Raw genomic sequence first — 22,440 nt, 5'->3', positions numbered from 1 at the left:
GGATTTAAAACCAAAAGGGTCAGGCTACAGCCTCACTCTCTTGATAATTTGACCTGGGTCATGCCGCGGGGGGGGGGGGGAGTGCCATCTCATTCCTGGCGTCAGGCACCAGATGATCTTAAACTGCCCCTGGTCCCCGTTCTCCCTCTTCCTAGGAAGTTGGGATACGGTACGGGGCAGCAGCCAGTCCTTATATCGCAGTCTCGGCTGCTCCGTGGAAGCTATAGTATAGATGTGTTGGGCAGGCAAGCTGATACCACGAATTTATGTAAATGGATGAGAAACTGTATCGTGTAAGTGGGCAAACAACTGCTACTTATTTCTACAGAGCTACTAAGAGGGAGTGATGTAGTCCAGCTGCACTTTGCGACCGTTGCAACTTTACAGGCCTAGGAACCATCAGTATGAGCAGGGTAACGTAAACTGCAGCTACCCGGAAACGTACACATACAACACTAGGCAAAAAGTGGTCAGTACCTTCAGAAACGGATTGAACTAGGAGACAATGCTGCAGCCAGGCACCTGAGAGAACATCAATTCAAAACATCCCTCCCGCTCCAACCCAAGTCTCCGCGCGAGCTTTATTGCAAGCATAAGGCTCGACCACGCAGGGCCGGTGCAAGGGGATTTGGCGCCCTAGGCGAGCCTTCTCCCTTGCGCCCCCCCCGTTGCGCCGCCACCCCCCGGTCTCGGCCCCGATTCCTACCTCATTCTCGATCACGCCCGTTGACTGTGTGGTTTTCCGGTCACAAGCAGATTGGGCACTGCTTGAGGCCCGCCAAATCTCCACTCCTCTTTGCCGCCGCTTGCGGCCCCATATGACTCGCACCCAGTGGCGCACCAAGGGTCTCCGGCACCCAGGGGCCAATGCATTTGTGTGCATCCCCCCCGTAATCCTTCTTATACTAATGCTTAAGGTCACAGAAAATCAGTGGTGGCGCTAGACAGAAGAATTTTGGGGGGGAGCCAAAATGACATTTCTTCATCACATCCACCTCTATAGCATGGATCGTGCTTTCAAATTGGTTATTAAAAAAAAGTGTTAATAAAAAAGTCCAAAGGTTCTTCTGGGTAATTTAAAAAAGCTGGCCAGTTTCACACTATAAAATTATTTGATAGCCTCATTCAACTAATTCTGTATGGCTTTGAGAGTGAAGTCTGGAATATATAGGAAGGGACAGAATGTCAATATAAATCCTGCACCTCCAGTTCTCTAACTCTGTGCATCCACTGAAATTCCCCCCAAACAATGGAGCTTGGATGTTTCCCTTACAGCTCATCATACTAAAAGATATTTTCAAATTCTGGTGTCACCTCACAGTAACAGCAGCACAAACACTTTCCACTACCAGGCACATTGTGAACTAACACAAAACCCCGCAAAAAAGACACTCAAAATCTATACTGCCAATCCCATTGTAACATAACAGTAATAACACCAAGGACTCAAACAACAATTACCCTACCTTTGAAAAAGCAAGGGTAAATATTACACTGGGTCCTAGAATACCAATACACCACCTACTGAGGAAACAAAACAAACCCGATTGCTAATGATCCCTATACAAACACTATATGCAAGCAGAATCTCTCATCATGGTCACACATACAGAGCAGAGACAGACCTGTCATCAAATACAGAATAAAGCCACATAAAGTATAAACAGAAATGTGCAGACAAAAACTGAACTGTAAAACGCATCACGCCAGACTCTATACAGTGTAACAATGGAAAAACAAAAATTTCACCATTCCTTGTGAAACAAATCAATAATATAAAGATATATAAATCATTAATCATAATTATAAAACCATACAAATAAGATAATTTCAAAACAGCTGATGAATAGACTATCCAATAATTAAAGATTAATGCAAATTTTGAAAGCTTTACCAAACACCAATAAAATATTTCAAACAGCAGACACATCACATACTACCCAATAATTAAAATGGTAGTCAATCAAGAAAAATGAACTTAAAAAGCCATCTTTACTTACCCTCTCCAGCAGTTCTCCTACTCCTTTCCCTTGCAGGCATACCAGAAGGAGCAGTAGCTGCTGAAGCTGTCCTCACAGTCCTCTTCCTTAGGGACCACAACCAGTCTATTCTCTCTCTCTCTCACACACACACACAAGTCACACCCTCAGGACCAGTTTCTGTCTCTCTCACATCACTCATCTCCCCAACCAGTCTCTCTCTCTCTCACACACACATACCAGTCACCTCTCTGGCCAGTCTCTCTCAATCACACAATGCTCTCGCTCTCTCTTACTAACACATAGCCTTTCAATCACACACATGCTCTCTCTATTTCACTTACACACAAGCTCTCAATCACACACGTTCTATCTCACTTACAAACAGGCTCAATCACACACATGTCCTCTCTCACAGCCACAAGCCAGCCAAAAACATGCTCCATCTCTCTCGCACACACACACTGACACACACAAGCACCCTCCCTGACTCACATATACACCACACACATACAGAAGCATCCTCCCTGTCTCACATACACATTACACTCACAGAAGCACCTTGCTTTCAGACTTACAGCATTTTTCACTTTTACTAAAAGTGAAAGTGATGCTCCCAACCATTAAATAAGAAAACCACATTCCTATCAGAAGGCGAAATGACACCCTTCCTTCAGGTTCTGTCCTCCCAAGGGACAGCCACCTACACCTTCTCTTGTTTTATGCTTTCAGGCAATAAAGCAAGTGTGTTTCTTCAAACTATCAGTCCTATTATTATTCATGTGGGAGATATAGAACAGAAAGACAACCTTAGTCAGCTTCCCTTTTAAATGGGAAGACTCCAGTCTTAGTCATTTAAAAATATACATTTTCTAAAGGCTTAAAAAAAAAAAAAAAAAAAGCAAAACTGTTTCAGATTGGAACTATTCTAGTCTTCATGCTTAAATTATGCTTAAAAAAAACCAAAACAAACCCACCTGGCATCAGTATCTTAAATTTGTGATTTTGCTGAGATGAACATTTTAAATACTTTAGTTTTTTTTTTTTTTACTTTAGTATTTGTCTCTACCCACTTTGTTAAATTTTATTTTCCAGCAGAGGGATTCTTAAAATTCAGTAATTTCATCTTTCATCCAACTTTTCAACAGTCAGCACGAAAGTTGAGGTATATGTATTATCACACTTCATTTTTTTAAACTGGCAGATTCCTTTCTCACATACACATCACATACACACACACACACACAAAGAAGATCGGCGCAGCAGGTTTAGCTGATCAGGTGGCCGAAGAAAGGAAGATCGGTGCAGCCGGAGACCAGCAGCAGAGACTTAAGGGGCGCCGCGGCAGGCAGCCAGCCCCCGATTCTCCCTGCCCCCCCCCCCCCCCCCGGTGGTCCAGCGGAGGGCCCGGGAGAGATCTGCCGCTCCTGGGGCCTCGGCTGCCACTAAGCAAAATGGCGCCGGTGGCCTTCAGCCCCTGTCACATGGTAGGGGCTAAAGGTCACCGGCGCCATTTTGCTTAGTGGCAGCGGAGGCCCCGGGAACTGCAGATCGCTCCCGGGACCTCCGCTGGACCACTAGGGGGGTGTCGGGAGGTTGACACTGGCGGGGCGGCAGGGTGAGTCGGGAGCTGGCTGCCTGCCGTGGCGCCCCCTAAATCTCAACGCTTGGTCTCTAATCTAGGCGAGTCGAAGGCTGGCAGAATTTTGAAAGGGCACTTTTTGCCCTTTCAAAATTCTGCTGCCTGCCGCGGCGCCCCCTAAGTCTCGGCGCCCTAGGCATAGGCCTAGCTCGCCTAGTGGTTCCGCCTGCCCTGCGACCACGTGCACCCAGGCCACTGACCTCCCCCCCCCACCGCAGTTCGCTTCATGGCGGGGTCTTTCCTTCTTACAGCCAATGGTAAAGGGTTTTCCTGAGAGTGGCGGGCGGCTTCACCAATGGGTTCTCAGGCAGGTGGGGCAGGGCAGTGTACGCAGGGTGTGGTTTGTTGGTTGGGGCCTGCGGAGCGGAAGAGAACGGAGTGAGGTGCGTGCTGACGGGTGAGTTCCGCGCGTGGAAGGGATGGGAGGATGAAGATTAAAGGAAGAGTGAAATAAATGGAATGGAGGGGAGTGATAAAATGGTACTGGGGTGGGCAAGGGAAGGGGATAAATTAGTATTAATGGGGGGAAGGAAACAGAGGGGTGAGGAGGTGCTAATGGAAGGGTAACATGGTAACTTCTTTTGTTAATGCTTCCTTTGAATTCGTGGACAAATGGTCTGGCCATGACATTTTTTTTATTATTATTTAATCTCATGGAAGTGAGAAGATATGGAGAAAGGGGGAATGGGTGCAGTGGTGCTGATGAAGGGGGAGTGTGACTGAGAGAGTGGAGAGATATAGAAGGGAGAAGAGGAATGTTGAAGGAAAGTTGACCCAAGAGAAATAGACATGAGATAAAAATGGAAGAGAAAAATCGTTGAATAACAAAGATAGAATATTTTTAATTTTTACTTCAGATATTGAATGTGTGATTTTTATAAGGTGTGTTATATATTGGATGTGCTGTGTATTTCAACATATTAATGTGTAGGTCCAGATAGGTGGTCTAGAGGGGACACTGTGGGGATGAAAGGTGGGGGATTTTTGCTGTACTGGTGTTGCCTGTTTGGTCTACAGAGAGGGGTATGATGTATGAGAATATCATGAGAGGGGGTGGGAGTTGTGCATGGAGATGGTGCAAGATAGATTGTATATGGGCATTGGAGGGTGAGTTCAGATAATGGGTGGGGAGATGACAGGCAAAGGGGGATTGTATGTCAGAGCATGATGGCAGGATTTCAAGATCAATGCTGTTTATCATTCAGATAAATGGTTACTTTAGAGATGAATTATGAGCACTTGGGTTGTGTTGCTGAGCTATTAGATTAAAAAGTGGATTTATTTACTTTACGATAAGTAATTTTTACTAATATTGGAATAAAGTGAGGTTTTGAAGGTGATTAGTTTTGTGGAATTTAAAATTTAGTGAAAATATGGCTAAAGAGTAAATGATGTGAAACAAGTGCTCAGCCATATGATACTGCTTGAAGCCCACTGCAGGCAAGAGCCTGTGAATTATATTTTAGAGCACACTTTAATTTGATACTAATTCCCTTAGAATTAGTTTGTTTTCCTCAATTATTATTTTTGTATACTTTAGAGATGATAACATTGGAGGAGTATTGTGTAATAAATCCCTGGTATTGGGGGAGCCTTTTGGTATATCACATATCTGTGGAATTCCTGGTTTGTGTTATCTCTAGGGTGAAGGAGGGGACTTAGTATGTTATTTTTTTGAGGGAGGAGGGGGTCCCGGGTTAGTATATCCTATGTACATCTTGAAGGCTTATGACCAACCAGCTGCAGAAAATAGAATTAAGAGCCTTAAGATTTTAATTGCCTTTCCAAGTTACTGAGGGTGGGCATACACCAATACAAAAGATCATAGTAATAAATGGGCAAAAGAATTTCTGCTATACCTGGGTATCCAAAAAGCAGTGAACTGCACTAAACTACATTCCCTGTACGTAACTGGATCAGTCCAGACTCCTGGGTTTTGCCTCCCCTCCAGCAGATGGAGACAGAGAAGTTTTAACGGACTCCGTCCTATACCCCTGAGGTGCCACCTAGAGTCTGTCAGTATTTCTCTGTCTCCAGCAGATGATGGAGATGCAAAATCTTTAGTTTGTGTTTGGTGTTAAGTTTTTAGTTTTTTGGTATTCGTTCCTTCGGGAATCTTAAGACAAGGATTTAGTAAAAAAACCCCAAAAAACAGAGAGAAGATCTTTAAGCGTCCCAGGGGGTTGCTAGGTCCTGGTGGGTCCATCCCCCCTGGTAGCAGAGGCTCTGGAGCAGAGGGTAACTGCCCGCGGCTGAGGGTGATATTGGGTAGCCCGGTTCACTCACCCTCTGAAGATCTGCACACAGGAAAAAAAAACAAAAAACAACGCTGAGGTGATTTATTTAATCTCTGAGCTGGCCTAGCGGTCTCTTTCGGCCCTCCTTCCTTCCGACGCTGTTTTCGCCGTCCTTTTCAGTTCCTACGAGCTCATGGGGGTTTGTCTTGGTCGCGCTGGTTCTTTTTTCGGGCCCCAATCTTAATTTAACTCGGGGATCATGCCACATGGTGCGGCATGCGGGCTGGAGTTAATACTGGTTGCTTGTCGGGAGGGGAAGGCTCTTCAGGGAAGCCGATTCCGGCGAAATCACATCGCAGCAGCTCTAGAGCATGCAGGGACCCTGGGAGGGCAGAATTGCTGTGGTAGCCTCAGGACCCTTTTCCCTCAGCGCAGGTACTGAAGCCTTACTGCGAACGTTCAGGGAACAGGAGAAGGCTTCCCTGGGGGAGGGGAGCTTCCCGCCACCTCTTTCGCCATGTCCTGCTGCCCCTGGTGGGGGCGACTTGCAGGCAGCTCAGATCTCTTCCTCAGAGGAGGAACAGGGGAAAGACTCGAATGAGTCTTCTTCCTCCTTCTCCTCCAATTTTGTTTTGTTGCTGCATAAAGCTTTCAAAGCACTGAAAGCAGCAAAGAGCCAGGATACTAAGGTACCCTGTGAGGTCCCAGTGTCACTGGGGGCTGGGACAGGAGCCTCACTCCACAAGCGTACCAAGTCACACAGTGGCATAGAAGCCCCCAAGGCCAAACGCCCTTTCCGGTCCAGTGGATAGTTTAGATACGGACGGTGCGGATGAAGGGGGAGTCTCCTCCGCAAGCCCTTGGTGAGGGACCGGATGCGGATCAAGATTACCAGCTGTAGCCAGCCAAGCCAGTGGGCACGCCTGTAGTGGAGGGTGATGATCCCAAAGTGGTCCGCCTGTTCAGAAGGGATGAACTAGGTCCACTTATCCCGGCCATTCTGGAGGAGCTGGGCATTGAGGTTCCTCCAGAGGACTCATGGTTTGGGGCTATGGATCCGGTGATGGTGGGGCTCAGGGGTCCAGCTCGATCCTTTCCGTTTCATATGTCAGTTATGGATCTTTTGTTTAAGGAGTGGGACACTCCGGACTTTGGTTTAAAGGTAAGTCAGGTTATGGACAAGTTATACCCGCTTCAGGAGGAAGCGCTAGACCTCCTTAAGGTCCCTAAGGTGGATGCTGCGGTCTTGGCAGTGACCAAGAAAACCACCATCCCGGTAACAGGAGCCACTGCCCTGAAGGATTTGCAGGATCGCAAATTGGAGTTGTAACTTAAAAAATTTTTGAAGTTTCTGCCCTAGGGGTCCGGGCCGCTGTGTACAGCAGTTTCGCGCTATGAGCCAGTCTCTGCTGGGTGCAGGATTTGCAAGCAGCAGCATCCCTTTCTGCGAATGAGGCGGTGCAAGCGGGGCGCCTGGAAGCGGCAGTAGCTTACAGTGCTGACGCGCTTTATGATCTGTAACGGACTTCTGGCAGGACTATGGTCTCGGCTGTGTCCGCCCGCAGGCTCCTCTGGCTTAAACACTGGGCTGTGGATGTTTCGTCTAAGGCTCAACTGGGTTCCTTACTCTTCAAGGGAAAGCTGCTTTTCGGGCAACAATTGGAGGACATGATAACATCTCTGGGGGAGAATAAAGTCCATAGGTTGCTGGAGGATAGACCCAGGGTGAGAGGATCCTTTCCTCAATGGGCGAGATTTCGGGGAAATCGCCGGTTCGTCCTTTCAACAGGGTCCCGGCCGCTAATCTTCTTGGAATCAGTTCTTTCGAGGGTGCCGGCCTGCCAGAGATGGAGCCCCACAATCTCATGGGGGTCCCAAGTCAGTGCAATGAAGCGAGGCTGGTCCACTCTTCTGTCCCAAGAATAGGGGGGAGGTTATCCCTTTTTCTAGAAGAGTGGACCAACTTAACATCATCAGTAGGTCCTCAGTATAGTAGAACATGGTTACTCGTTAGATTTGGCTCGGCAGATCCACAAGCGGTACATGGTTTCCCCATGCGGGTACCACCAAAAACGCCGGGCGGTACAAGACACTCTGCGGCGGTTATAGGACTTAGGTGCAATAGTTCTGGTACCCGCAGGAGAGCTCAGGCGAGAGCGCTACTCCATCTATTTTTTGGTGCCGAAGAAGGAGGGCACCTTCCGTCCCATCCTAGACTTAGAGTCAATCGTACTCAAAAGGTGCCTCGTTTTCGGATGGAAACTCTTCGCTCGGTGATAGCGTCTGTACACAAAGGGGAATTTCTAGCATCTCTGGATCTGACAGAAGCTTACTTGCACATTCCTATACACCCGAATCATCAGAAATATTTGCGGTTTGTGATCCTGGGGCATCATTTTCAATTTTGCGCTCTACCATTCGGTCTGGTGATGACGTCCAGAGTCTTCACCAAGGTGATGGTGGTTGTGGCTGCGGCCCTGCGAAAGGAGGGGATTCTGGTACACCCCTACCTGTACGATTAGCTGATTCGAGCGAAGTCAGAACACCTTTGCAGAACAGCGGTGCAGAGGATGCTACAGATGTTGTGCTGTTGGGTTGGGTGGTCAACTCCGAGTCACCTGGCTTCCTCCCAGTCCTTGGAGTTTTTGGGTGCTTGGTTCGACACGATCTTGGGAAAGGTTTTTCTTACAGAGGAAAAATTGTCCAAGCTTCTCACTCAGGTGGAGTCCTTGCGATCCATGCCTCGTCCCAGAATCTGTGATTATTTGCAGGTCCTTGGTTTGATTGCTTCCATTTTCGAATTGGTGCCTTAGGCCTTTACGCATATGCATCCTCTTCAGTCAGCCTTGTTCTCCCGGTGGAATCCACTCTCCAGTTTCATATTCTCCTTCCACTGATGGATTCGGCATGTTCCAGTCTTCTTTGGTGGCTGTGTCCAGACAATTTACGGCGGGGGTGGATTTGGAAATTCCCTCCTGGATAGTGGTAACCATTGATGCCAGCCTCTCTGGGTGGGGAGCGGTTTGTCAGGGAACGGCAGTGTAAGGCCAGTGGACAAGAACGGAATCTTCCTGGTCGATCAATCATTTGGAAACCAAAGAGGTTCGGTTGGTGCTGCAGGCCCTCCTTCCTTTAGTAGAGGGGCGATCAGTGAGGGTACTCTCCGCCAAGGCGACGACGGTGGCTCACATCGATCGGGGGCAACCAGGAGTCGAAGGGTGGTGGCAGAAGCTCAGCTTTTAATCAACTGGGTGGAGCAACACCTCTACAAGATTGCGGCTTCTCACATTGCCGGTGTGGACAATGTGCAGGCTGATTTTCTCAGCCGCTACCAGTTGGATCCGGGGGAGTGGAAACTCTCTGAAGAGGCCTTTCATCTTCTGTGCACACGCTGGACCATGCCCTCCATGGATCTCATGGCAAAGTGCTGCAGTGCCAAGGCTCCTCGATTTTTCAGTTGGCGACAGGAACCAGGAGCAGAGGGGGTAGATGATCTAGTCCTTCCCTGGCCAAAGGACGTTCTGTTGTACGTCTTTCCGCTGTGGCCGTTGGTCGGAAACGTTCTGCGTGGCATCGAAGCTCATCCGGGCAAGTTGATACTCGTGGCTTCGGAGTGACCGAGGCTTCTGTGGTTTGCCGACCTTCTGAGTCTAGCAGTGGACGGTCCGCTGAGATTTTGGCCGTCTCCGAATGTCCTGCAACAAGGCCTCGTTTGTTTCGGAGAGGTAGATCGCTTTTGTCTAGTGGCATGGCTTTTGAAAGGCAGCGATTTAAGGAGTAAGGGTTACTCGAATGCAGTTATTGCCATGTTCTTACATTCTCGTACAACTTCTACCTCCATGGCGTACGTTAGAGTTTGGGGAGAGTTTGAATTCTGGTGTCTAGATCACGAAGTGCAACCGTCTAGGGCTTCAGTTCCGGATGTTCTGGATTTTTTACAGGCTGGATTAGCCAAGGGGGTGTTTAATTCCCTACGAGTTCAGGTGGCAGTCCTTGGTTATTTTCGTGGAAAGGTGCAGGGGATTGCGCTAGCATCTCATCCAGATGTGGCTAAGCATTTGTGTTGTCCTATCTGGAACCCCTGTCCTTCGTGGAAGCTCAGTCTGGTTCTCCGCACCCTTTGTAATGCTCCTTTTGAACCATTGAAATGAGCGACCCTGAAGAATCTGACATTGAAGGTCGTTTTTCTTGTGGCTATCATAAGACTAGGTATATGATAAATAACAAGGCTTTATTCAAGAGAAATATACTGTCTGTCTTGCCTGTTGCCTTGTGTTAAACTTTTTTATCGCACTGTCTCCTCAGCAAGGCGTGTTTCCGAGCTTCAGGCCTTATCTTGCAGGGAGCCCTTCTTACGGATTTCTGAAGCAGGAGTCTCCTTAAGAACAGTTTCCTCCTTTCTCCCGAAAGTGGTGTCCTTCTTTCATTTGAATCAATCAGTGGAGCTCCGTTCTTTCACAGGTCTGGATTCTTCTACCCCAGAGTCTAGGGATTTAAGGACGTTGGACATTACTTGGAGGTCACGAACAGTTTCCGTCTTTCGGACCATCTGTTCGTTCTGTGGAGTGGACCCAGGAGGGGTCATAAAGCTTCAAGGGCCACTATCGCATGCTGGCTAAAGGAAGCTATTTTGGCTTACCTTGTTCAGGGCCATCCGATTCCGGTTGGTCTTAAAGCTCATTCTACTCGATCGCAAGCGGCCTCGTGGGCGGAATGTCAACAGGTGTCGCCGCAGGAAATTTGTGGGGTGGCTACCTGGAAATCTACACGCACTTTTGCCAGGCATTATCGTCTAGATGTCTGGGCCCCTGAGCCCGGTTCCTTCAGGGCCAGTGTACTGCGAGCGGGACTCTTTCAGTCCCACCCTGGTTAAGGAAGCTTTGGTACATCCCAGGAGTCTGGACTGATCCGGGTATGTACAGGGAAAGGAAAATTGGTTCTTACCTGCTAATTTTCGTTCCTGTAGTACCACGGATCAGTCCAGAATCCTGCCCATGGGAAAGGCAAAACCCAGGAGTCTGGACTGATCCATGGTACTACAGGAACGAAAATTAGCAGGTAAGAACCAATTTTCCTTTCTTAATTACTCTCCCCAATATGTCCTCTGTCTTAGGAACTACAACATTGTTTGGTTATATAAATATTTTGTATGCTGCCTATAATGGAAAACCACTTCTAGGAGATTTACAAAATTGGTCAAGATTTAATTTCTTCTGGTTGAGGTGTATTACTAGCACCAAAATAAGTTTTTTGTTATTTGTTTCAAACTCTTTATCTGTTAACATTCCAGATTTTCAGTTTTATTTGGACATGAAGATTGCATTGGATAACAGGTGTTTTATATCAGGAAATACCTGATTTAAATTTTGTTTTCTGGTATCACAACTTCAGTTATTGTTTACTTGGCAGGCAAAAACTAAAGATGTGGATTTAAACTGAGCAGCAATTTTGGGTGAAGATGCCTATTAGTTAGGTATATGTGGCTCCCAAGAAAGATTTGAGTTCCTAAGGATCCCATTCATGTGCTTACTAACTACATCACAAGGCTTTTGGATTTGTTGCTATCTTAAGTCTCCTTAGTGGAAATTATTTTATGTTCTTTATAAGTTACAATAGATGGCCAATTCTAGCCCTCCAGAGCCAGGCAAGGCCTGGTTTTCAGGATTTCCACAATAAATATGCATGAGATAGGGAATAGCCACTGCTTTTAATCGCACCAGTAGCATGGGATCTTCTTGGTGTTTGGGTGCTTGCCAGGTTCTTGTGGCCTGGTTTGGTCTCTGTTGGGGAAACAGGATGCTGGGCTTGATGGACACTTGGTCTGACCCAGCATGGCAATTTCTTATGTTCTTATGTTTACATGCACTGCTTCTATTGTATGCAGATCTATCTCATGCATTTTCATTGTGGATAAGCTCGCTGGGCAGACTGGATGGGCCGTTTGGTCTTCTTCTGCCGTCATTTCTATGTTTCTATGATATCCTGAAAACCAGACCAGTTGCTAACATATACCCTACCTAAGTAAATTGCTTGAAAGAACTTTGTTTGTCATCGTAGAGTTACCTGGATGAGGGCGACTCTTTGACAGGTATCAGTCTTGCTTTAGTGCCGATCATGGGATACAGAAATTGTGCTTGTGCATTAGCTGATTAGATTTAGTTGCAGGTAAATGAGAGAAATAACATCTTTTTAGTTTTTCTGGATCTTAGTTTGACATTTGACACACTGGCTTACACTGTGTTTATTAACCCATTTAGAGGATGTGGGCATTTCAGGAGTGGTGCTTATTTGCCTCCTTTCTCAGTGATAGACGATGATGTTCCAGGGTGATTTTCAATCGGACCTCTGACCGATAGAGAGGGGAGTTCACTGGGGTTCAGTTATTTCCCTTTGTTGTTTGTCTGTGTCTATTGAAAAGTTTTAAGCAGATTATATCCGGTTGTGGGTTCCTAGAGAATTTATCAGCATGACTGCAGTGGATGATTGATTAGGGTAGAGGTAGTTATAATTGAATTCAGCTAAAACTGAATTGCTTTGTGTGAATTCCTAAGTACCTTTAGTTTGGGTACATTGATATTAAATGATGTTTCTCAAATTAAAAATCAAGTCAGAAATTTGAGATTTCTGATAGATGAGAGCTAGACAACATGGACGCAAATTAAACCACCATATGTGTCTGCTTCTTGCACTTGTGGTAAATTCAATGGCTGCATCATCTTATGGAAATGTTTGATAAAATTAATGTTGGCCTTTGCATCAAGAAGACTCAATTATTTATTTCACTCTTTCAACAAGTAATTTGCACTTAGTCGAGAACCATATAAAGACATGTTCAGGATGTTGCAATTTATGTGACTGTCTCTCGGCATGGTACCACAGACATTTAGTAGACTTAACGTCAGGAGAGAACCAAGGTGTTGTATGCACGCAAGCTCTTGAGCCAGGTTTTTTAACAGGAGCAGTAGCATCCAAGGCATTGGTCAAAACAGTCTGCAACAAATCTGGTAGAATGGGTAAGCTTCCTACTCTACAATCCGCACTGAACCATTTACAGACACAGAATATATTTCTTAAGGAGACTGATCAACAGCATATTACATTCTACTTTTCTTGTATTCAGTCTTCCATTAACTGTCCTAATGAACTGTTTAGAATGGTTAAATGTTTAACTGGAGAGAGTTCCACAGGTTGTTGATGTCCTCCAATCAGTTGTGATGTTTTTGTTTTTTTTTTTTCAAAAAACGATAGATATTAGTGATAGGTTTACATCAAATGTTGTTTTGGATACATATTTATTTTTTTATCGAGTTTTATATACCGTCCGGTTTCACCATCACAACGGTTTACAAAGTTTCGATGTTTAACAGAGTTTCCAAAGATTCATGTGATTGTCGACATAAATATTGTAGGCTTTATACACGTAGATCGTATTTCAAACTATGTGGTTTGTTATTTTTTGTATTACGTGCTTGCACTGGTACCACATGTTTATATAGGGCTAGTAGGAGTGAAGTAATATCTGAAAATCATTGGGTGTTTGGGTAGGCTTTGGTAAACAAAGTTTTTAGTTCTTTTTTGAAGGTTTTTAAATTTTGCTCTGTTCTAAATTCGGTTGGGAGGGTGTTCCAGAGTTTGGGACTTCCTAGGGATATGGCTCTCTTCCGAGTTGAGTTAAGTTGTTTGGAACGAGTAGGTGGAATCTGTAGTAGACCTTTGTTAGCTGAGTGGAGGTTTCTGTTTGGGGAGTGTAGTTTTATAGATGTACTTAGCCAGTTTGTTTGTTTTTCGTATATTATTTTGTGAAACATGGATAGTATTTTGTATTCTATCCTGAATTTTATTGGGGGCCAGTGTAGTGAAATAAGAGTAGGAGTAACGTGATCGTGTTTTTTTAGTTCCAGTGAGTATTCTGGCGGCTGTATTTGGAGTATTTGGAATGTTCGGATGGTGGTGAGAGGAAAGTTGAATAGCAGGGAGTTGCAGTAGTCTAGGTTGGAGAAGATGAATAGTTGAAGGACTGTTCTGAAGTCGGGGGATAGGAAAGGTTTTAGACGCGTAGGGTTAGGAGTTTGTGATATCCGTCTTTGATTTTATGTGTTTAAGTATTTTATTGTCTCAAACAGTAAAATGAGTACAGCAAATGAAAATGAATAATAAAGAAAATGTGTACATAAACCATCTGAGCATGTGTTTTCAACAAATAATGCATATAACTAGGTGCATAATGCAGGATACAAGATACAAAACATATTCCCCATCACCCCCCTCCCCCCTTGCAATGTAAATACAAAAAGTATGTGTGTTACCATGAGTCATCACAGCTGGCGTCAGGCACCCAAAAAGGTGACACCTGCGCCAAAAGGTGAGATTAGTCGAGGGTAGATGCACTTAAGGAAAGATAGTGAAGTACAAAGGTATAGGTCAAACGGTCATCACGTAAACAAGCTGCAGCATGATGTAAATCCCCTAACAAGGGCTAGTAGAGTCTAGGGTTCCCAACCACTGAATATAGGGGGCCCAAACTTCATGAAAGGCTCCCAAGCGGTCATGATGCACCGCTGTGAGGCGCCCCATCTGGAAATAAGTGTGTAGTCGTGCTTGCACTTGGGCAATACTAGGTGGTCTCTGCTGCTTCCAAAGCCTGGCAAGCTCTGAGCGCGCAGCTATACAGACCTGCTGGACTAATCGACTCTTGCCCTTATCCAAATCAGCAATTGGTAATGTTAATAGTGCATGCCAAGGTTCCAAATGAACGTCAATCTGGAAGGCATCTTTCATCCACGCTCTCAGTGATAACCAAAATCGAGTAACCTGAGGGCACTGCCACCAAATATGAAAGTAGGTACCCCGCATCCCACAGCCTCTCCAGCAAAGATCGGAGATAGAAGGGGCAAATCGATGTAACCGAACAGGGGGGTAATGCCATCTATAGATCATTTTGTGACAATTTTCCTGCAACCCTGTAGAGATAGAGCATTTGTAAGTATGCAAAAAGATGGAGTCCCAGTCCTCAGCCGACAATTCGCGGCCAAAATCAGCCGACCAGGCTTCCTGCTGTTTAAAGGGCCCTTCCCTGTATGTACCTGGATCAGTCCAGACAGTGGGTTATATCCCCCGACCTGCAGATGGAGTCAGAACAGAGTTTGAGAGCGTCAGCATATAGAGTAGTGCACCCTCTGCTGGAGCTCAGTATTCTTCTGACTCCAGCAGATGTGAGTGGGGGGATCCACTAGCTCCCCCAGATTGACAGGGTTTCTTCATTTTTGGTTATTTCTTTCTTTTTCTCCACGGTATTTCCCTGTCTTATGTTTCTCTTCATTTTGGATCCTTAAAATAAAAAAAAAAAAAAAGACTTTTCAATTTTTGAGGAGGCGTGTGTCTGTGGCTCTGCCTTCTCTGTTCTGTACTCCTTTCCTCTTCCGTTGGGATAAGTGGAAGTTTTTTGAGTTTCTTTCTCCACAGGTTTGCTTCTTTTTGGTGGTGCCCCATGGATGCCGGTGGTTCCGGCCGCTCCACGCGTCGTTTGTGGGTCCCACGGTTCGCAAGCTCCGCCCGCGGGTGTGTGCTCAACTGAAACGGGGGTTTCCCCCCGCAGTTCCTGGACCCCTTCGGCGGGTTGTTAGGGCCATTCCAGGCCCCCCCGCGGCACTAGCTCGTTTTTGGCCCCTTTCCCCCCGAGGCTTTTTTCCCGGTGCTGACATGCTGCGGTCCTCGAGGTGTGAGGCCTGCGGCGAACCGGGGAATCAATTTCTGAGGGAGGGGCTTTGTGAGCGGTGCTTCCCCGACGGGGAAGGCACCCTGCAGTCCTCCGGTGCGATTTCGGACCTGCCTCCTCAGCCCGGGCGGCGCGGGCCGGCCACGACGCCGCCTTTGGCGGGAACGGCGGCCATTTTAGGGGGACAGCGTGAGACGGACTCGCTCCCAGATGCAGACAGGATTGGTTGCACTGGCTCTCAACAGGCTTTGCCCCCGGCGGGGGTTTTGCCCGACCGGGGCTCCCAGGACGGTCCCCCCCCCAGGGATTCCAATCAGCGCCCCGTTTTTCTCACCTGATTTTATTCTGGCAATGCACATGGCTTATTTGCAGGGTATGGGAGCGCAGGCGCCGAATCCCCTGGGGGCCCCTCCCCCCAAGGTTCCTAAACTTGCTGTTGGTCTCACCGCCTCGCCCGTTACGCCTGGATCCCTGCCGGGTCCCTCTCCCGTGCCACCCCGGCGTACCACGGGGGCGGCTTCGCCGGTGAGAGACGACTCCCCGGAACCCCCGGAGGCGCATCCGGATGGACATACGGAGGGGGACGACCCTCGAGCCCTACGGATTTTTCAAAAAGAAGAGCTGGATGAACTCATCCACCATATTATTCAGGAGCTGGACCTCGACCCACCTCCAGATCCGCCGATCCCTGTGGCTCCTGCCGTCGCCACCTCTTCTCGCAAAGGGGATCCAGTACTTTCCGCCCTCCGTCCTAGGGCAAGGGCTTTCCCTATCCATGAGTCCTTCCTACAGCTTCTCACCAGGGAGTGGGACACTCCCGAGGCGTCCTTGAAAGTCACACGCGCCATGGAAAAGCTATACCCGCTCCCTGAGGATTTTTTGGATCTTATCAAGGTGCCCAAGGTGGATTCAGCGGTGTTGGCAGTGACCAAAAGGACAACCATCCCGGTCACGGGTGGAACAGCCCTGCGGGATACCCAGGACCGTAAACTAGAAACCTTCCTCAAGAGGGTCTTCGAAGTCTCCGCCCTAGGTATGCGGGCCGTAATGTGCAGTTCGCTCGCGCAAAGGGCCAGCTTACTCTGGGTACAGCAGCTTTTCACCTCTCAGGAGTTGCCCCCTGAAGAGGCCGCCCAGGCGAACCGTCTGGAATCTGCCATAGCATACGGGGCGGACGCCTTGTATGATCTCTTTCGCGTAATGGCGCGGTCCATGGTTTCGGTTGTAGCAGCCCGACGGCTCTTGTGGCTTCGCAACTGGGCGGCGGATGCTTCCTCCAAGTCGAGCCTTGGCTCCCTCCCCTTTTGGGGGAAGTTTTTATTTGGAGAGGACCTGGATCAGATCATCAAGTCACTGGGGGAAAATTCGGTGCATCGGTTGCCGGAGGATAGACAGCGTTCCTTCAGGTCATTTTCTTCCGGTAGAACCAGGGCCAGGGCACAGCAACGTTATAGGTCTTACCGGCAGTCCGGTTCCCGGATACAGCCGACAAGATCCCAGCCTTGGTCTCGTTCCTTTCGTGGGCGGAGGCCCGCGAGAGAGGGTCCAGGGCAGGGAAATCCGCCTACAAAGTCATCCCAATGATGCCAAAGGAGCCCACTTCTCACCTCCCCGGATCGGAGGCCGCCTCATGGACTTCTACGAGGAGTGGGCAGTTATCTCCACGGACCAGTGGGTGCTGGACACCATAAGAGATGGTTACGCCTTGGAGTTTGTCCGCCCCCCGAGGGACCGGTTCATCTTCTCCCCCTGCGGTTCGGATCTCAAGAGGATAGCGGTTCAACAAATACTAGACCGACTGCAGGAAATAGGGGCCATCGTTCCCGTCCCCTTCGAGGTGGGCTTGGGCCACTATTCCATTTACTTCATCGTTCCCAAAAAGGACGGTTCCTTTCGGCCCATCCTGGACTTGGAGGTAAACAAGGCCCTCAGGGTCAGCCGGTTCCGCATGGAGACTCTTCGATCAGTGATTGCCGCAGTGCGCAAGGGAGAATTCCTCGCTTCACTGGATCTCTCGGAAGCATACTTGCACATTCCCATCCTGCCGGCTCACCGGCGGTATCTTCGCTTCAAGATTCTCGGTCAACACTTTCAGTTCAAGGCGCTTCCCTTCGGTTTGGCGACTGCACCTCGGACCTTCACAAAGATCATGGTAGTGGTGGCGGCGGCCCTCCACAAGGAGGGTATCCTAGTACATCCGTACCTAGACGACTGGCTGATTCGAGCGAAGTCCTTCTCACATGGTCAGACCTCAGTGGCCAGAGTAGTACAATTCCTACGCTCTCTGGGCTGGGTGGTGAACCTTCCAAAGAGTTCCCTTGTGCCCTCGCAACACCTGGATTTCTTAGGAGCGAGCTTCGATACCCGGCGGGGTATGGTGTTCCTGCGCCAGGACAAGGCGCAAGCCCTGAGGGAGCATGTGTCTCGGTTTTCGGCTTTGGAAGAACCAACCGCCTGGAATTATCTGCAGCTCCTGGGAGTAATGGCCTCCACCATCGACATGGTACCCTGGGCGTTTGCACACCTGTGTCCACTGCAAGTGTCCCTGCTATCCCGTTGGAAACCAGTCTCCCAGGAGTATCAGGTGATCCTGCCGCTTCCACCATTAGCCAGGAAAAGCCTGGATTGGTGGCTTGTCCCCTCGCATCTGGCTCGGGGAGTCTCGCTCGAGGTTCCCAATTGGGTGGTGGTGACCACCGATGCCAGCCTTGCGGGATGGGGCACCGTCTGTGAAAGAAGCGCCATGCAGGGGACTTGGATGCCAGAGGAGGCAAAGTGGCCGATCAACCTCCTGGAAACGAGAGCCGTGCGTTTCGCTCTTCAGCGTTTTCTTCCCCTGGTGCGACACAGAGAGGTGAGGATCCTCTCGGACAACGCCACCACCGTGGCCTACATCAATCGTCAAGGGGGGACAAGAAGCAAGCATGTCTCCCTCGAGTCAACTCCCCTGATGGAGTGGGCGGAGAGCAATCTCGTCCGGATAGCGGCCTCTCACATCGCCGGGGTGGACAACGTTCAGGCGGACTTCCTGAGTCGTCAACAGCTAGACCCCGGCGAGTGGGCTCTCTCCGAGGCAATGCATCTCATCGTCCGTCGTTGGGGGACTCCACGCCTCGATCTCATGGCGACCTTTCTCAACACCAAGGCTCCACGCTTCTTCAGCCGCAGAAGAGAGCGCGGCGCGGAGGGGGTGGATGCCCTCGCCATTCCGTGGCCGTCGGATCAACTGCTCTATGTGTTTCCTCCTTGGCCTCTGGTCGGCAAGGTTCTCCGCAGGTTGGAACATCATCGAGGGACTGTAATTCTCGTAGCCCCGGAATGGCCCCGTCGGCCATGGTTCGCAGATCTACTTCAGATGACGGTGGACGGCCCACTTCGCCTGTCCCATCTTCCTCATCTTCTGCGTCAGGGGCCGGTATTTTTCGAGCAGGCAGAACTCTTCTGTCTTGCGGCCTGGCTTTTGAACGGCGCCGTCTCCGCCACAGAGGCTACCCGGAGACAGTGATCTCAACGATGCTTCATTCCCGCAAGCCTTCAACCTCCGTTGCTTACGTTCGAGTTTGGAAGGTCTTCGAAGCCTGGTGCTCCGACCGCGGGGTCCAAACCATGGAGGCGACTGTCCCGCTGATCCTTCATTTCCTACAGGATGGTCTGGATAAGGGTCTCGCCTATAATTCGCTCCGGGTTCAGGTGGCGGCCTTGAATGTCTTGGTACAGAAGGACTGCTCTCTACCCCTTCAGCCGGATATTGCACGTTTTCTGAAGGGTGCCAAACACCTACGGCCACCGGTCAGGGATCCTTTCCCTTCTTGGAGCCTCAACTTGGTGCTGCGAACGCTATCGGGCCCTCCTTTTGAACCCCTGAGGGGGTCCTCCCTCAAGGACATGACCCTCAAGACAGTTTTCCTGGTAGCCATCTTTTCTGCTCGCCGGATCTCAGAGCTCCAAGCCTTGTCCTGCCGGGACCCTTATCTGCGTTTCTCCGACTCCGGGGTTTCCCTTCGGAAGGTGCCATCCTTCCTACCAAAGGTGGTCTCGGCCTTCCACGTCAATCAAACGGTGGAGCTTCCAGCGTTCGCTCCAGAGGAACCCCGGTCTCTCCGGCTCCTGGACGTCAAGCGTGTGCTGCTCCGTTACCTGGAGGTTACCAATGACTTCCGGGTATCCGATCATTTGTTTGTCCTCTGGTCAGGACCGAGGAGAGGTTCTCAGGCATCCAAGACGACTATTGCGCGCTGGATAAAGGATGCCATCTCATCGGCTTACATTGCGGCGGGGCGGGTGCCGCCTCGCAGCGTGTCTGCTCATTCCACATGATCCCAAGCGGCGTCCTGGGCGGAATCTCGCTCCGTTTCCTCCCAGGAAATCTGCTGTGCGGCGACGTGGAAGTCGTTGCACACTTTTTCCAGACATTACAGACTACACCTGGCGCCTCAGTACACGGGTTCTTTTGGCGATCAAGTTCTCTGAGCAGGTCTCTCAGGACCCCACCCGGTTTAGGGAAGCTTGGGTACATCCCACTGTCTGGACTGATCCAGGTACGTACAGGGAAAAGAAAATTATTCCTTACCTGCTAATTTTTGTTCCTGTAGTACCATGGATCAGTCCAGACGCCTGCCACTAGGGGTTTCATTAGGTCCTGCTCGGATTCTTCCAGGTAACTTTCATTCTGTTTGTTTCTGATTATTGTTACTGTTCACAGCTCCTCACAAGTTGACTGTTGGTGGTCCCGTTGACCGTTTGTTTACTTATATCTTTCTCTGTTCCTTTTTGGGGACGGATCTGGATCCAAAATGTTGTTGTGTTTTGCTTTTGGGCTTTGCTATGCGTAATACTGAGCTCCAGCAGAGGGTGCACTACTCTATATGCTGACGCTCTCAAACTCTGTTCTGACTCCATCTGCAGGTCGGGGGATATAACCCACTGTCTGGACTGATCCATGGTACTACAGGAACGAAAATTAGCAGGTAAGGAATAATTTTCTTTTTTTGCCTGCTGTTTAATAGTGTATAAATTTTTGAAATAACCCCTTTCACAGAGGAAGGATTAAGGCAATAGGTCTCAAATAATGAACTAGTGAGTCGAGCTGTACCAGCCCTAAGCGCTCGCTGCACTAAATAAGAAAGCTTGGCCTACAGTAGAAAATCAACAACAGGTAATTGATATCGATTGCCCAGTTCCTCCGTCGTCAACAATTTGCCCTGGGATGTCACATGGTCTAATCTGATTATACCAGCCAAAAACCACCCCTGTGAAGCGGGAGACAAAGATGCAGCAGGGAACACGAAATCCGTGAACAGATGAGTAAGTAATGTGATATTACCCTTACCAACTAAGCAAGTTTTCCACTGGGACCACACTTTCATAGTGGTATGCAAGGCCATAGGGAAATAGTCAAGCAGTCCCCACGTGGAGCGAGGCTGCCAAGGCAGCGCTGAGATCGATAGCGATCCAATCAAGGCCTGCTCCAACAGGACCCACTGGGGTGGGGTTTGAGCCTTATGTAGTACTACTAGGGCCAGGAGTTGAGCCGCACAGAAATACCACAGCAGGTTAGGAACACTAAGACCTCCCCTATTCTTAGGGAGATAGAGAGTGGTGCTAGCCACACGTGGCGGCCTTTTTCTCCATATGAATCCAAAAATTAGTTGTTGCCAAGACGTAAGAATGGCATTTGAAATATATATGGGGATAGTAGTAAAGAAATATAGCAAACGAGGCAATACGTTCATTTTGATTATAGCTATACGCCCCAACCATGAGTGAGCGTCCCGTGACCAAGTATTTAAGTTATTTTTGATGGTCTGTAGGAGTGGCACTTAATTTAAATGAAATAACTGCTTAGAATGTGTCCCAATACATACTCCCAAATATTTAACAGCACTATCCGACCACCGAAAAGGATATTGAGACTGCAGCAACTGTACAGTAGGAGGTGCAAGATTTAGGTTAAGGATTTTGGATTTCTCATAATTAACCTTAAGCCCCGAAACACCTGTAAAAGCCTGTAATTCTCGCATAATCTCCGCTAGAGAGGAAAGAGGGATCAGTAAGGGTAAGCATGACATCATCCGCAAAGAGGGAAATTTTGAAATGATGCTCACCCCTCCTGATGCCAGTAATCTCCCGTGCCCCCCTGACACGCGTAGCAAATGGTTCTAAAAACAAAGCGAAGAGCAAAGGGGACAGCGGGCACCCCTGCCGTGTACCTCTACCGATTGCAAAGGGCTCCCCATATCCGCCATTGGCCTTTACTCGCGCTCGCGGGTGATGGTACAGTTTTGTAAGCCAATTAATAAAATGAGGACCGAAAGACATATGCACTAATGTCTTAAATAGGAAGGGCCAATGGACAAGATCGAACGCTTTTTCAGCGTCAAGCGACAAAAGAACTGCTGGCGTGCGGGTATGCTGGGCCAGGTCGACTATGTCCACAATGCGATGGACATTATCAGCCGCCAATCTCCCCGGCACGAATCCCACCTGGTCAGGGTGAACTAAAGAGGTCAGGACCCCATTAAGGCGTGCAGCAAGTACACGGGCAAAAATCTTTAAATCAATATTAATAAGTGATATAGGCCTATAAGACCCACATCTGGAGGGGTCCCTACTAGGCTTGGCAATAACCAATATCCCCGCTATATTGGCGTGGACATCAATCTGGTCAGCTTCTCGTAGTGAATTGAAAAAATCGGTAAGGGGGCCCACCAAATGAGTGGCAAAGCTACGATAGTATACACCCGTAAGGCCATCTAAGCCCGGAGCCTTACCCGGCTTATGCTGCCATAACCTCTACAGAGGAGATGGGCCGATCCAAAAATGTCTGTTGGTCCTTAGTCAAAGTGGGCGTGGGGGACGAAGCTAAAT

At 48.6% G+C, this 22,440-nt stretch overlaps 1 protein-coding gene across 1 annotated transcript in view; it reads left to right on the top strand.

Annotated features, from left to right (window-relative positions):
- The first annotated feature begins 3,738 nt into the window (after positions 1-3,738).
- Positions 3,739-22,440, top strand: part of PIWIL2 (piwi like RNA-mediated gene silencing 2) — a 448,551-nt gene continuing 429,849 nt past the window's right edge. Inside the window, 1 exon segment of the mRNA XM_029603804.1 lies at positions 3,739-4,018. Within this exon segment, the coding sequence (XP_029459664.1) occupies positions 3,876-4,018 (143 nt within the window). The 5' untranslated portion in view covers positions 3,739-3,875.

Source organism: Rhinatrema bivittatum, chromosome 5 (genome assembly GCF_901001135.1).
Source record: "Rhinatrema bivittatum chromosome 5, aRhiBiv1.1, whole genome shotgun sequence".
Taxonomy (NCBI): Eukaryota; Metazoa; Chordata; class Amphibia; order Gymnophiona; family Rhinatrematidae; genus Rhinatrema; species Rhinatrema bivittatum.
This window is presented reverse-complemented; position numbering and strand designations above follow the sequence as displayed.